General features: G+C 34.1%; 1 protein-coding gene across 1 annotated transcript; it reads right to left on the minus strand.

Annotated features, from left to right (window-relative positions):
- Nucleotides 1-81: 81 nt before the first annotated feature.
- On the minus strand, nt 82-12,986 carry LOC135690710 (terminal nucleotidyltransferase 4B). The gene is made up of 11 exons (XM_065208346.2): nt 12,452-12,986; nt 10,584-10,707; nt 10,222-10,268; nt 9,424-9,544; nt 8,203-8,298; nt 7,203-7,343; nt 6,828-6,974; nt 6,606-6,672; nt 5,510-5,630; nt 2,877-3,798; nt 82-2,064 (listed from the first exon to the last, which is right to left on the minus strand). Exons 1-11 carry the CDS (start codon nt 12,814-12,816, stop codon nt 1,873-1,875), a joined length of 2,343 nt encoding a protein of 780 aa, XP_065064418.1. The 5' UTR covers nt 12,817-12,986; the 3' UTR covers nt 82-1,872.
- Nucleotides 12,987-14,390: the final 1,404 nt, after the last annotated feature.

The raw sequence follows: 14,390 nt of genomic DNA on the forward strand, positions 1-14,390 counted from the left end.
TTAAATGAATTGCAGTGTGGCTTAGGGCTATCAATCAGGCAATGAAGACAAAGAGGAGTGGTGAAAAAAATGTGACAGAAGTTTTGAGAACATTGTTCATTTTGTATCTACCTGAGATACACATTAGATTAGCCTAATTCTAATACCCAAAATCGGTCTAAAATATACTTAAATACCGTATGGAATATTTTCACACCATAACACCGAAATAGTTAACCAAATAGTGGAACGACTGGCAAATTATTTCAAATTGCTTGCAAGCATTCAAGCACTATGTTTACTGGAAGGGGCAAGATACACTAAGTAAATATGGGACAGAACACAGCAAATAAAAAAGGTAGAATATTGCCAAGTGGAATAAACAAAAAATTGTATACCATTTTAATGGGTTTTTTTTCAATCAGTAATGCCCATTTATCAAAAGACTGCTTATCATTACTTGTAAAATATCAAATTTTATGAACTAGTATCCAAAAAAATAATAATACACTTTAGATATTTGCTTTAGAAATGCTAGCTGTTATCTCTAGAAGTGGAGAAAGGGCATTTGAATAACATCTAGATCAAATGCTCCTTTGAGAGCTATGCCTAAGCAGGCCAACACTTTGCCTCTGAGACCAACATTATTTATGTGCCAGCAGCAAGATCCTAAAGAGATCAAACATTATTTAGACATAATAATTTACAAATATTTATTATTCTACCTATCAGAAAAAAGCAGGGGTGAAATCTAAAACAATTTTCATATAGCCTAAGTTGTTAAAAGTCGTATCACCTAAAAATAAGTATGATTCTTTGCTGGGGATTAAAAACACTAACAAGGGATATATCAGGCTCCACTAGGGCTTTTCAAGAAAGTTTTGGTGAAAATCCATAGAAACAATGATGATCTTGTTTGATAATGTCTACCATAAAGTGATTTTTTATTCATTCAAAAACTTCCTATAAAACAGTGTCTAGTTTTAAATGCCAAATTTGTTTTTGACAAGAGGAAAGTGACTGTTTTGATTATGGGCTACATTGCTAGCTTCCATCTTATGTCGAAAATTTCTCACAAATAATTATTGCAATATAAGCTTACAATATCAGTTTTAGGGCTTTTCTTAGAGGCCAAAAATATCTTAACTTAGTGACTCTATACTTTCAGACAAAGCCAGCCAGATATTTAAACATATATTCCTTTATCATTCTATTAAAATTGAATCTGTTTCACCTCCAGCATGAAACAGATTTCCATAAATCACAAAAATGACTCCTAACTAATTTTACTAAATGATTGTAAAAAAAGGGTCAAAATATCAGCATTGACATGCAAAGCGCGAAACTGAAAATGCATCTAATTGAAATCAAAGATAGATCAGGAAATCTTACTGCTTTAAATTCAACATATTATGGATAAAGTTATTGATCCATTTCTTTAAATGTAAAATATTTTGAAATTTACTCGCGATCTTCTAAGAAAAAATTGAAAACAACCTATCTGTACTTAAGAATATAAAGGCTTAGGCTAATTAGGTCTTGATGTCATAAAAACTATTCATCAAGAGAACCATTACAAATAAAGCTTGAAGCCTCTTGAAATACATGCAATATTGAAATGGCCTAATAGTTTGAAACATCTACCAATTTTGTTTAACCTCACAATAATAAAAAACACCAATACATATATATCTTGCAAGCAAGAAGTGGGGTGTAACTTGCTTAATCACAATGGAGGCACAAGCAGGTTATGATTACCCCAGGATATAAGCATTAAACATTTTAGCTTTCACAAATCACATCTTTCTTTATAGACATTTGAATCATAACTACACTATGAAAATTTTCTAGAAAAATTGCCTTATATTTGATATAAGCTTGGGAAGAGGTATTTCAAAAAGGTTTAGAATCTCTTTTACCACGCCGCCTATGTCCTGATCCATACTTATGGGAATGATTATCATCATGATAAGTCTGGTCATATGAATTCTTTGTATTTTCACTGTGGAATTCCCTTGAATCGCGGTTGCTTGATTTGTATCTATGCTCGTGTTTTTCATCATGACTTCTATTGTGTTCATGGCTCTAAAAATGAGAACAATTTTCTCAATAGTAACATTTCAATTTTTTTCGTAAATATAGGATGACAAAATCTTAAAATAGATTCATGTACACTCCTGTGCTGAAATCTTGAAAGCGTCCAACTTCAAATTACCTCTAGTGTACCCAGTTTAGAATTTTTCTTGTCATTAAATTTGTAGAATTTATTTTATCCAGAAAGCAATTACATATTAATGGTTACACATTCAAAAACTCCGCTGAACTTTTATAATTAATTCAGCTATGTCTCCTTAACATTTACCAGAGAAGTATTACAAGTTAGAAAAGATAAGGTATGTTTTTGGAAAGGTACTGGGTTTTTCATACCCATTTAACAGACAAAATAAAGCAGAAAATGACAAATAAAACGTTTTTCTAGTTTTTATTGTAGTCCAGACGCTATCAAACCTGGCAAAATGAATTCAGCTTTGACTGGCATACCCTACTCAAAATCTGGTGGGACTTTTTTTTGAAAATAAAGTTTACAAATAAAGTTTACATGATGAGTATCACATTTCAAGTTTAAAAATCCCTGACTGAGAAGATTGGAGGATAAAGAAATTCATTTACCCCCATGCCCAGTTTTAAAATAACAACCTAAATGACAGCACTTTCCAAAATTGTGTGCATCACCCCTGCTTAAATGCAGGAAAATTAATATTTCAGAAAGAACAGTGATATCAAAGAAAGGAAAACACAATTTGTTTCTTTCCAAAAGACAAAAAAGCAGTAAAATAAGAAATCTACTTTTTATGCATTCAAATAAAAGCTCTAAATAAAATGATAAAGAAACCAACCTTGTGATCTCTTGAATTTTTTCCATCTTCTCTAGCCCATTTTTCTGGCTTAATGATGGGTTTTTCAGGTGATGAAATGATGAGCTGACGAGCTTGTCTAGCATTTGCTAAATCCTGCTCGCCTATTCCTTCACATGGTGAGCGTGGCCTTCTGTTTCTATAATGATGTGAACTTCTTTTCCCTGTGTGATTTCTATCATCATGAAATTTAAAATGGGCATGGCCTGTAGCTAAATGTAAAGGTCTTTTTGGAACTTTATTCTCACTTGGGGAACTTTCATCTCCCGACCACAATGATGCTCCCCCACTACCTATTTGGTGCCCTGTTCTTTGGCAGACTTGGTCTTCAACATCTTGTGTATCAGAATTGTCATCCACAGGTGTATCATCACAGAGGTCGCCCCATGAAACACCTTCCAGGTATGGCTCAAGAATGAACTCGTCAATGTCACTACTTGTGCTACCAATATCAACAACATTATTTTTCTTTGTTTGTGCATTATCTGCTGAATTTGTATCTGGTTTATTGTTCTTTTCTGCTACATCCTGTGTTGCTGCCTCACCTATCTGTACACCACCTTCTGTATCTGATAGTCTTTTATTTAATGGCAATGATAATTGATTTGAGTTACTTAAAGATGTTGTATTACTTTTCTTTTGCTCTTCTTTAAATTCTGGCTGATGAGTCTCTGCTAATTTGTTTTCTGCTACAGATTTGCTTGAATTTGTCCTACTATGTTTAGGAATAGTCTTTGGTGACTCAAGGGGAGGAAAATCATCATTGTTTACGATATCAATCTCACATGTTGTTCCTGTTTGCTTGTCCACTGTATGGCCATACAAAACCTGAAACTGGTGTTTCACCCACTCTCTGTATTGCACTATTTCACTGGGAACCTGAATTATCCTGCTCAAGTAGGTGCTACAATAAATCAATAATCATAAAGTTAGCTTAGAAAGTGGAGCTAACAAAAGCAGTAAGAGATTTCCATTACCCAGTGTGTGTTACTTGAAAATAAATGTACAAAAGACTGTAATGACAATAAAAGGTTAATTGGGTTTGATATTATTGGCAAAACTATTCTTGAAAATACTGTCCAGGGAAAAATGATATATAATGAATTGAGTGAAAGTTTGAGGGCTCATAAAAACGTCAACAGAAAAACGTTTTGCATCCAAATCTGACAGAATTTTCTCAAATCAAAATTTTAACACAGATGATTAACGGCAATAAACTGTGGTAGCTTGAAGTACCTGGGGGATCCATATTACACCATACATATACCATTCAATATAAAACAGGAGTTTTTTCCTTAGAAGTTTTACTGAATTCAATGTTGTTTGCAAAAGAGGGGTTCTCATCAACAAACCAACAAAAGATAAATTTGCTCTTGTAATAAGGCTAATAATTTAACAACAAACACCTTTTTGGCAAGCCTGTTAGCAACCATATTTTTTCCTATTCAAATCCTTGTTATGGGGTTCATTTATTTACCTTATTATTTACAGATTTGTAAAAATAATCAGTGCCCTAACACTCAGAACCGCTAATTGTTTACTTTCACATAACTTTTAATCAGCTATTGAACTGATGTCCTTTTAAAATACCTTTTTGCTAAGATTGGAAGGCCTCTGTCTTCTCCTTATTTTCCTCAAAAAATATTTTCAATGCTGCCACCTTTATTAGGATAAATCTTGTGTTGTTTTCCTAAGGCATCAATGCTTGGGTAATAAAAAAGCATACATTGCATGGCCATGAGAGTTTTCATGGGGCATTTGAGATTAGAGGCTTGACACTCCCTTCCACCAAAATAACATCTAGAAAGTCACCTAGCACACTGTCTTCCTTCATAAAGCAGTCATTAATGCATAGCCTTAAACACAAGGTGTGTCACTTGCAATCCCAAATGTTACAATCCTACAAAAAGGAAATGCTAAGAGTTCTGTTGAAGCCAACAGAAAATGTGCTACTTCATGAATAAATGATATCTTTACCATGTAGGCTCTTTTAATAAATTTAATTACATTAAGCAAAAGAAGGTGCTTTGAAGAATCAGAGAAATAAAATAAGCAAAACAAAATAAAAAAATTTGAAATATTCTCTTTATCTGTAACTTAAATCATTTAAACTACTTTGAGGCGGACTCAGACAACAAAGAACAGAATTCCAAAGATATTAATAATCCAGAGATAAGGGTCCTGCAATGGTTGCTTCAAATCCTCATGTTTTCTTTCAGTATGATTTCCCAAATTCAGGTCTCCTATCCTTGCTGAACTTTCAGTCTACACGCACCATCATCAGCTTTCAACAACACCCTTGCTTTATCTTTAAAGCTCTACTCACATATAGCTTTTTCAAAAAAATGGACTTAATTTAAAATAGGGTATTATAAAGTATTTTGTAAAAAAAGGCATCCCCTACCAATCTAAAGGGGGTGGTCTGAAGAAAATTTCCTGTAGGTGTGCCCCCAGCCCATTCCTCTTGTTACAGACATATGTTCCTCTAGACTTGCACCTAAAGCAGGCCAGACTCTATAATAGACCTCCTTGTGCAAAAATCAACAAATGAAATCTGGCTGAACTTTAATTGCATAGCATATTCCTTGGATTTCAAAAAGATGAGTATTGTTTACCTGTCTGGGTTGATTTTAAAGTAATGTCGATTTCTCAAAGCACTGTCCAACACATTATATGCATATTCAAAGGCTTCTTTAACTCTCATTATTCCAAATGAACTCTTGCCAATGTCAATTACTAAAACAGAATAACACATGTCATCAAATCTTTGCCACTCCAAAGGCTGTTTGAGAACTTGAACATGGGCACTCAGTCGTGACAGGATCTTTTAAAATCAGTCATAACAAAATTATACAATACCCAGAGAAATTCATATTGTTTTTCTGTTGTTCTCAGCTTACAGAAAGCTGTCTAAAAAATTATACACCTGGCAAGCAAGGATGGTCTTTCCCTTCTCAGTGGGCCTTCTATCTAAAACAGTTATCTGAATCTTAGGCCAGTACACAATAAAGAAAAATAACATTTATAAATTGTGAGCCCCAGCAAAAAATTTTTTTTTATCATTTCCATTTTATGAACAATTTTTGTGTCCACATCTTATTTATCTAAGAACATTTGTCTTTAAACAGAAGATCAAGGTGCAAGACATAAAAATAAAGATCTAAATTTGTTTGGCAACTAAATATAATTTTTCATCAAATGGTCAATAAAAAAGAGGGCAGAATCCTATTCTAACAAATCTAAACAATGCAAGCTTTGCTGGAAGAAAAACTTGCCATCATCAATTGTAATAAGAATTCAACCCTGAAGATCTGAACTTATTTCAAAATGCTGACATCAAAATTAGTTTTGTTTTATTTAACCGCCAATAATTTGATAGTGAAACATCTATCTACATCTTTAATCAACACCTATGAGCATTGAAATTCCCAATACTTTCAGGGACATAACAAATTAATATAGCAACACCCATAGAGAAAGAAGTGTTAAAGTTGCATGACTATGGCATTAAGCGTGAAACTGGGAGTAGCAACTGAGAACTGTCCTGTTCTATACACCAAAAGCATGTACAGCTCTGCCTATATGGTGCTGAACACTTAAGGCAGACCAAGGAATAGTAATTTATATCAAATGATAACAGTTTGATAAAGTTTGAGCAGTTGAAATATTCTGAAATTAGACATTTCTAGCAACTGACAACCTTGAACCTACCTTTGGAAACAGGATCCTCAATGCATAGTAAAGACGGAAATTGCCCATCAACCATTTCTCTCATAATCTAGATAGAAAAATTGAAAATGTTTCAAAATAAAAAACATGGTTTTGGCAAAGAAATTGATAAAAAAATTAAAAGGATTTAAATTCTTCATAAGTAGGGTATAGTTTTCTTTACTAGATCTTTTCAATTTGATACAAAGTTCACACACTACATACCTCATCCTTTGAGCAATAACAGCCTCCATTTCTAATTTTTATGCCAGTCCTCTGATAGTTGAAATTTCTTCCATACAACTCAAAAAACTCAATCAGAAGAACACCTAGGTTGGCATTTGGAAGCTTTGACTCCTGCCTTGGGTGCATCTGTAAAAAGGAAATGTTGAATTTGAAAAATGAATGTGGTTGATAGCACATTAAGAAATTTTTCAAGCATCTCAAACTGTAAACATATAAAATATGGACAACTCTGCATTTAATTCTTATTATGAAAAACCATCACATTAATGGAGTGCTTAAGTAGCATTACATTAAAATATGACATATTTGACTTAAATGATACATAAAAATGATACATAGTCATACTGTACTAACCTGAAGGAAGCTTATAGTTAAAAGCATAAGGCAATAAGAGCTAATGCCACCAGTGAAAACTTCATTTAGCTGCCTCATAACAAGAAAATGCTTCAAGACAATGAACAACTGAGGAAGAATCTTGTACTCTTTCAGAAACTCCTACAAAAATGTTCATGCAATTAGCAACATTGGAATTTGAACATATTTTTGATAAACACTGTTTGGTTCTACATTAATTAATTTCATTGCCATAGATTCACAAAAATACTCGCATTGCACCCTCTTTTGGTAAGGACTTTAGTAAAAATATCTTAGACAAAGTACAAAAAATAAATCAATGTCTCAAATGTGACATGTGTCAGATTAATATGTTACCAGACAGATTTCTTCTGAGTTTCAGTTAATCAAGCATTGGTTATTGCTAAAGAAATTTGGCCCTGCCCTCTATTTGTTATGTAAATAATGATATTTCAAATATTTTAGATTTAGCAGTGCAAAAGAGAGCAAGATAGCAACACATATGGTTCCTGAGTACACATGGCATATTCTCCCTCAAACAGAAATATGGGCAAATTGGAACTTAAATAGCTACATCCTCGCTCCTTTTTTAGTTCAAATGAAAAATAGATTTTGATAAAAGGGACAGATCAAAATCAAAGTGGTGGATCTGGAATCCACAGGTTCAAGTATGGGTCAATGGTCAGGGTCGCTGACTACAGACCCAAGGGTACATGGTTTGAGTCCATGACATGACCAAACTTTCCTTTAGAGTGAGGAGAGTTGCCAGTTCTCTAAAATTTCAGACGTAGGAATCACAAGGTGTGGTCACATCAAGAGGAAGGACCAGGGCCATGCTTGATAAGCATAGCTTTTAAGTTTCCTAAAACTACCTTCAAAAGCTAGGTAGCAAACAATACAATACTGATCAAGTCTAAAAAAAATCTTCAGTGGTACACAGGCCATCTCATTGTTTGTATAAAAGAACCAGAATAAAGTTATTGAAAAGTGGAAAACGTACCTGAATCAGTTCTGCTCCTTTCACAGCTGTGTCCATGTTAAAACTAATATCAACTTTTATATTTGAGCGTTTGTCTGTCAGCTTGACAATAGGAACCTTGAAAGAGAAAATCACCCATGAAACTTTTTCAATGTGCAAGAAGGAAGAAATGCAGAATATGCCGTCTGCCGGATTCTGTGAATTTTGAAATGAGTAATAATCTGAATGTTAGTAGAACAAAGGAACATGATAACAAGAATCCAATCTACTGAAATAGGATCTTAAAATAAATTAAACTTGATAAATTTAATAATTACATATATCTAAACTATTTTAGCAAGGAAACTGACAAATGGATACTAATAAATGGATATTTGATAATTGAATACTGCATTAGAAACGAAAGATGCTGATTACAGATAGCAATCTACAATAAAAAAGCTTATATATTTATATAAAATGTGATTTGGCATAGTAGGAAAACAATTATGTTGGGCAATCAAAAAGGCTTCTAAACACAGAGTGGCAGCAGTTTACAAATCACAGAGCGAAAACAGTTGTCTTTTCATTTTGGCTTTCTTGAAAACGTCTTCATTAAAATAATAAATCTTTATTTGTGTAGACATTAAAAGTTTGTTTGTTCTCTTGGGTTCTTCAACCATGTTGCAAGTTAGCAATTCTGATTGGTTGGAAAAGAAAAACCAATTAAATGCTTCATTTTCATGTCACTTTGACACTAGATATAAATTTCACTATACACTTTGTTCACTGCATTTTTGGCAAATGAAAAGTGCTTCAAATGAGATGTTTCTGCCTTTCCATCCTATTTTCTTATTTTACTGTATGCCAGGCTTAATTGATTACAACAAGTATAAGTCTTAATCATATGGTATGTCAAAAGAGGTGAAAAGAGAGAACTGAATATTCATCTGAAAAAGAAGAAGAGTGTCCTGAATAAAAGGTTTTTGAAAAAGGCAGTCCACGACAAATCATAAAATGCCATAAAAATTGATATATACAACATTGATGAAAATGATGTGTCACCAGGCTGAGTATAAAACTAATATATAATTTGAAATAGGCAGGGATAGTGAGGAGACCTTAAAAAATTCAGGATTCTTTACAGGTACATAAATATCTAATTACAATTGCTTTTAAAGCATATGATGAAGATAATGGTAATGACCATAGTTATGTTATTGTGATAATTTATTATTGAGAAACAAAACTAGGCAGACTTACTGATGCTTTGTCCAGTACTTTGATAGTTGAGGAATCAGCAACATCTTGATCCACCAATGCTCTTTCGAGGGTCCATAAGGGTAGTTTCTCCCAGTAGCCAAAGACCACAAGATCAATGTCACTGGAATTGCAAGCACAAAGCATAACAAGAGATGTCTAATGATGGCATCAAGCATGAAAATTTCCAATGTTGCAACTTATAGCTGTTTTCCTGCTCTCTATACTCAAATTTTTTTAAAAACTATAGGACTATAGGAAGGCTTTAGCTATGACTGTTGAAGATTTGTTTAGATGCTTAAAGCATACACGGGCCTTTTTGCTTTATAAAAATTTCATATTGTGTGCATCATTTTCAAAAAAATCCAAGTCTGGCATTTGTGCTGAATTTCATTCTTCTGTTAAAAAAGCATCAGATTTCAGTAATCCGTGACAAATTTTCTTCAAAGGCTATTGTTCCAAAAACCCTGATGACCCACACTTCAAACCCTGGTTACTCAAAAGCAGGAACAACAAATATCGAGAACAAGGGACAATGATAAGAACTATTTTGGTTACAAACTGGCAGTAATTGTGCATTTAGAAAATCAAAGGTTAGGCAATTGTGGGTATCCCCCCCCCCCCCCCCCCCTCAGGTCCTTAAGGACTTTTTTTAACAAATAATGTTTGATGGGCAATCGCCCTTGTAAGCTGATCTACACAGGCAGTTTGTAGCCCTTGCAAGATTGATTTTTAGAAAGGTCTCAGCATACTCAAAAACTTAAAATAAAAATAACTGTTCACAGTAATTGCAAGTCATACCTGGTAGGGAGGTAAAGATTTGTTTTGTAACTTCCAAATATTTCAACCTTGAAAAGCAAGACAAACAAAAATTATTGGGAGAAAATCACTGTGTTAAAAAGACAGGTTTTAAAAGATGCTAAAAGTTTCATTATTTTACCTATCAAAAATGTTCTTTATTGCCAACCACCAACCCATAACTGATTCTTATAAATAGAAACTTATAACTAATTCAATGTTGATTCATCTAAATAGAAAATGGCAAATTAACTTACTTTGTTGCTTGCTGTTGGGAAATAATTAATTCACATAATACCACATCAATACATGAATTAATGTCCAGAATTATCAAAAGGGGTCTAGTACCAAGAACAGAAAAATACCTTTGCAGTCGGCCAGATGGAGTTTATAACATTTGTTATTCTATCCACTGCATCTTTCCTCATAAAGGCCTCTTCTGGTGTTGGTGACATATATTCATAGAAGTCTTTTACCTCAAGGTGCAGTCTATGGAATAAGAATATTTCAAGATTAACTCAGACAAACAGGACTTATGATTAACTTACAAAGAGACAGTGAGGTTATGAAGTACTTAAAACTGTTATCATAATTTAGACTAAAGGTTTTTTAGATCCATTTTCACATTGTTATTGAAACTGATTGTGTTAATATTTATGACACCTTGTAGTTCCACACTTAATTCAAAGGAGCAAAAAATTATCTTTGCATCATTAATGCATTTAGGCTTCAAAAATATGAATCACAATGAAAATTGTGTTGCAATGCTTTAACAACTGCTTGCCTCTAAAGAAATTTGCACATTTCAATGCCTCCAAATTTGATCAAAAATATAACTTGTTCTTAATGAAAACCTGAGGCCATTAAACTGACTTAAAAGTCAAAAAACAAGTATCATCATCTTTATCTCTTAGTCTGATCAACATCTCCTTGATAACAAAATAATCTGTGATAAAAAATTAAGCGATCTGTTTGTTTGGTCATCATTCAACAAGATTTTGATGAGAAAACTGAGTAACAAAAGCAAACAGCATTGTCTCAAAAGTTGACTGATGACTTGCCAATTGGTGTCTTGTTTCAATCTAATGTCGGGTGAAGAGAAACAAAAGAAAAGCTCTTAGAAAATGTTTAGTCTTGCTGAACTGAAGAACTTGCTTTTCAAATTTTTTTCTCATTGAAGTGAAAGTTAGGTTCAAATTTTGTCCTATCTTATTCATTTCACAATATGTTGAAGCAGAAGTCTACCTATAAGTTGAAGGTTTAGAGTTAACTTTGGCAATTTCCAATGAAATCTTTGGCAACAAAAATTCAGATCCTAGCCTAACTATAAAAAAGCAAAAACCTAAACAGCGTGAGATGATAAGAAATAGCTTGTTATGTTTTTGCTTTTAACCTCTTGATGAAAAGTTCTTAGCTACACAAAAAATTCACAATTTTTCAAATCCTTGTTCTTTAAGAAGCAATTATTTGAGAGTTTAAACTCAAAAAAATCTTTCTACAATTACAATGAAATCTTTAAGAACAGTTAAGGATGTTTAGTTGCCCTATGTGGTCAAGAACCACTCCTAATTGACCTCAAAGGGGAAGCCCTTATATTTTATTAAGCTACTTAACTAAACCACTTCCTAATACAAATATCGTGTACAGCCTTTCTCTAGCATAACCAACCAATAAAAAAGGAAAAAAATATAGTTAAAACATACTTGCAGCACATTTTCACACATTTAATCAAAACTTTCAGCTGTAGCTTCAATTCCCTTTTTCACAAGCTCAATGTGTGAAACTCTATGATATTTTGAAATATACAGGGTGGGGCAGACCTACCATAGCTTGGCCTAGGATTAAATCACAAATTATAAGTTGTTTTACGTTTGTTAATAATGTTATATCAGAAGCGACTGCTGTTTCGCCAAAGCTTTGGATAAAAAGCTGCTGTCTTATTTCATAACAAAACATATCTTATCATTTCAGTACACCAACACCGTGCATTTTTATCATTACCATACCATTTCTTTATTTCAACAATTCAGAACCAAAATTTAAAAATAAGTCTTGAAAATCTTAGGAATGCCGGCCACAAGATTGCTAGAAAGATTTACTCCAGTTTGCTATGATTAACAAAAGGCAATGTCACCTCAAAACAAGTTTCCAAAACCCTTGGGTGTGCCGATGCCCTACCTTCCTGTTTGTTTTTCAAGCGCGTGCAAGATATAGCTTTAGTTAAGACACTAACCCATATGCATTTTCTGGATAACTTCTTTTCTTCCAAGGTGCGTAAAGAAGCGATGGGACATCTACAACTTGAGAGCCACTTGCTTGGTTCTCGTTATGTCCTGGTTTTCTTGATCCAGAGTTGCTTGTTTCTCCAAAGCCTCTCTGTTTTCTTGTGTCATCGGTAGACTTGAGTGGAATAACCTCTTCAGCGGGAATCAAATTCGCAAATGTATTATCTGAATTTACATAACCATTTGGACTAAGAAGTGGGGACGTTGGGGTCCCTGAACTCATGGCGGCCGTCTGAATAATTCGAGCCCAGGTTCGAAAAGCTGGACCTTGGTGCTCTGGCAGACAGTTATACGACCGTAAATCAACAGCCATTTAAACGGAATAAACACTAAAACATTAAGAATTTACGACACTGATCCTCTGTGCTTAAAAATTAAAATACTATGAATAAATCTCTTGTCCGTCGAAAGCTCTTCACTTGTACAGTAGTCACTTGTAGGCCTTCTTTTCCTTCCACTAAGATTTTCTCCTTTCGCCCCCGCAGGGCCAAATTGATCTCTCGCAGCTACGAAAAGAATAATTATAAAGAAACAAGTTTCAATGTAAAATTGTTCCTAGATCCTTTACATGTTGAAAACCCAAATCGAGATATACATATATATTTCAAACTCAATTCTTTGCCCTTTTTGTGAACTGTAAATGGCATTCAAATAGCTGCTTGACCACAAGAGTCAAATTTTAAGTTGATGAAAGTAAACTCGCAGCTTCATTGAGTCATTGAAAAATTTCACATAATTCACAAATAACTATTTCTTGAAAATCATCTTTTTAAAGAAAGAAAATCTTTGATACTGTCTGAATGTGTATTTTTAGGAATATTGTTTCCAGAACCAGCATTCTGCTGTACGTTAAAGAAGCATATTCATATAGAATTTTAGGGATACGCTAAAGGGAGGGAGCAAAGAGACAATGCACATTGTCGAGAATAAAAAACCCAATATTCTTCTTTGTACCCCTTCATTTTTAAGTTAAAGAAACGGTATCTGGTTTTAAATTAAAAATGGTCGACGAAATTGAGAATCAAAGACGACGATTAAATTGAATGTGTAGCCATGAAAAAAGGTTGAGACGTTTCAGACATTGGTCTTCATCAGTAATGATCGATTTGGGTAAGGCAATGGGGTGGTTAAAGGTGAAAGATAAGGTCCATGGTGTTTGGGGTCAATGGGGGGGGGGGAGAACTGCTCTAGCCTCTTATTGACAAAGGCCCTTTTTAACAACTTTGTATCTTGCATGTACATGGACACGATTCAAGCGTTCCTTTCAATAAAAAAGTGTGTTGCAAAAATAGCTTGGCCAATATTATGCTTGGAGAATGTTTTGTTTATGGCGTTAGGTCTTGTCTTTCGATACACTTGCAGAATTACAGGTGTCCGGCTCGGGTGTTTTTGCGTGCCCACTAACAAACTGCTGCAAACAGTGCTGAAACCTGTCGTATTCAGATAACTGATTCGGTATGCAGGACCTAATCATAAGATCCAAATTCACTTTTTGCGACATTAGGCCAAAGATAAATTGATTAGCGGGGGATAGAGACCGGAAAACGAAACCCCAAAGGTACCTAGCACATCAGCATTAGTTTTATTGAGAACAGTGTTTGCTTTTCTGACCTCCAGTGCTTAAAAACTGGAATGTTGTCTAGCCTACATTTGGATTTTTTGTAATTGCATTTGCACATAGCATCCGAAGGTAGTTTTTAGGACATCGAGGGGATGTGCTTCTCGAAGAGTGTCCTGACCATTCTTCTCGATGTGACCACACCTCGTGATCCCTACGCCTGGAATTACAGAGAGCTGGCAACTTTTCTCATTCTGGGTGAAAGTTTGGTCATACCAGCGACTCGAATTTAGATTTCATATAGGCAGGGGCGCTGGAAGCACGGGGGC

The sequence above is a fragment of the Rhopilema esculentum genome, chromosome 4, assembly GCF_057945365.1.
Source record: "Rhopilema esculentum isolate cy_ngs chromosome 4, ASM5794536v1, whole genome shotgun sequence".
Lineage (NCBI taxonomy): Eukaryota > Metazoa > Cnidaria > Scyphozoa > Rhizostomeae > Rhizostomatidae > Rhopilema > Rhopilema esculentum.

Coding starts and splice junctions, on each gene's coding strand:
- LOC135690710 (XM_065208346.2), bottom strand. CDS start 12,816: ATGGCTGTTGATTTACGGTCGTATAACTGTCTGCCAGAGCACCAAGGT. Junction 5,631..6,605: donor TGAGGATCCTGTTTCCAAAG/GTAGGTTCAAGG, acceptor ATTCTGTTTTAG/TAATTGACATTGGCAAGAGT. Junction 3,799..5,509: donor TTTAAAATCAACCCAGACAG/GTAAACAATACT, acceptor GATTTATTGTAG/CACCTACTTGAGCAGGATAA.